The 1,043-nt window shown below is 37.6% G+C and overlaps 1 protein-coding gene across 1 annotated transcript; it reads left to right on the plus strand.

The window, feature by feature from the left end:
- Window positions 1-52: 52 nt before the first annotated feature.
- On the plus strand, window positions 53-1,037 carry LOC111385995 (probable NAD kinase 2, chloroplastic). The gene is made up of 2 exons (XM_023010425.1): window positions 53-394; window positions 675-1,037. Exons 1-2 carry the CDS (start codon window positions 287-289, stop codon window positions 876-878), a joined length of 312 nt encoding a protein of 103 aa, XP_022866193.1. The 5' UTR covers window positions 53-286; the 3' UTR covers window positions 879-1,037.
- Window positions 1,038-1,043: the final 6 nt, after the last annotated feature.

The raw sequence follows: 1,043 nt of genomic DNA on the forward strand, positions 1-1,043 counted from the left end.
TTTTTTTTTTGAAAGATTAAAGCAAGAGGGCCCCGAAAAATCAAAATAGAAACATCTAGTGAATACTTAATTTTATGTACGTAAAAACAAAACACTCATGACATCTATGCTCTGATGATACGACACGTTTAGAAATCCATGCCTGTTATTCATAGTTGATGCTGCTACTTTGTTTTATAATGATGGATTATTTAGCGTTCAGAATTATGCAATGGGATAATGCTTTCCTGAGATGAGTTGAGAATTATGAAATTGTACGCTAGTTTTTACCAGTGGCTATACCCAAATGCAGGTACATCCAAATGTTCCTTGCATGCTCTTTACACCAATTTGCCCACATTCTCTCTCATTCAGACCTGTCATACTTCCTGATTCTGCGCGGCTAGAATTAAAGGTATGCTTTTCTTAATGCAATTTTGCAGTATGTTGTAATGTTAATTACTGGAGTGTCTTGGTTTTCAACATTTTATGTTACTTAACTTAGAGACTATCACATACTACTTGATGAATATCCCAGAAGTGGCTGTAATTCTACCATTCGTCCCTCTACCTTTATTATTGTTGAGACTATTTGTTCTTATCTGTTTACTCCCATGACTTGTCTGTCATATTATCTTGGGTGCTAGAGGCTCTAAAACCTTAATGTTTTTCATTCTTGCTTTGGGGGTACGTAGATTCCAGAGGATGCACGAAGTAATGCTTGGGTCTCGTTTGATGGGAAGAGAAGGCAACAACTCTCTAGAGGCGATTCAGTTCGCATATCTATGAGTCAACATCCACTTCCAACTGTCAACAAGTCCGACCAAACAGGTGATTGGTTTCGAAGCTTGATTCGTTGCTTTGACTGGAATGAAAGATTAGATCAGAAAGCTCTTTGACTGCTGAAAGTGCTATTGTTCATTTGTCTGCAAAGATGTATATTACTGTACAGTAATGAGTTAGAAGTTTAAGTGTTACTTGGGTCAGAAAAAGTATATGAGATATTCCCCTGGCTGCCACGGCAGTTACAGCGCAGCACTTGTATGGTTGCCTTCTTTTTTTTT

This window comes from Olea europaea, unplaced genomic scaffold (assembly GCF_002742605.1).
Source record: "Olea europaea var. sylvestris unplaced genomic scaffold, O_europaea_v1 scaffold3367, whole genome shotgun sequence".
In the NCBI taxonomy this organism is placed as follows: Eukaryota; Viridiplantae; Streptophyta; class Magnoliopsida; order Lamiales; family Oleaceae; genus Olea; species Olea europaea.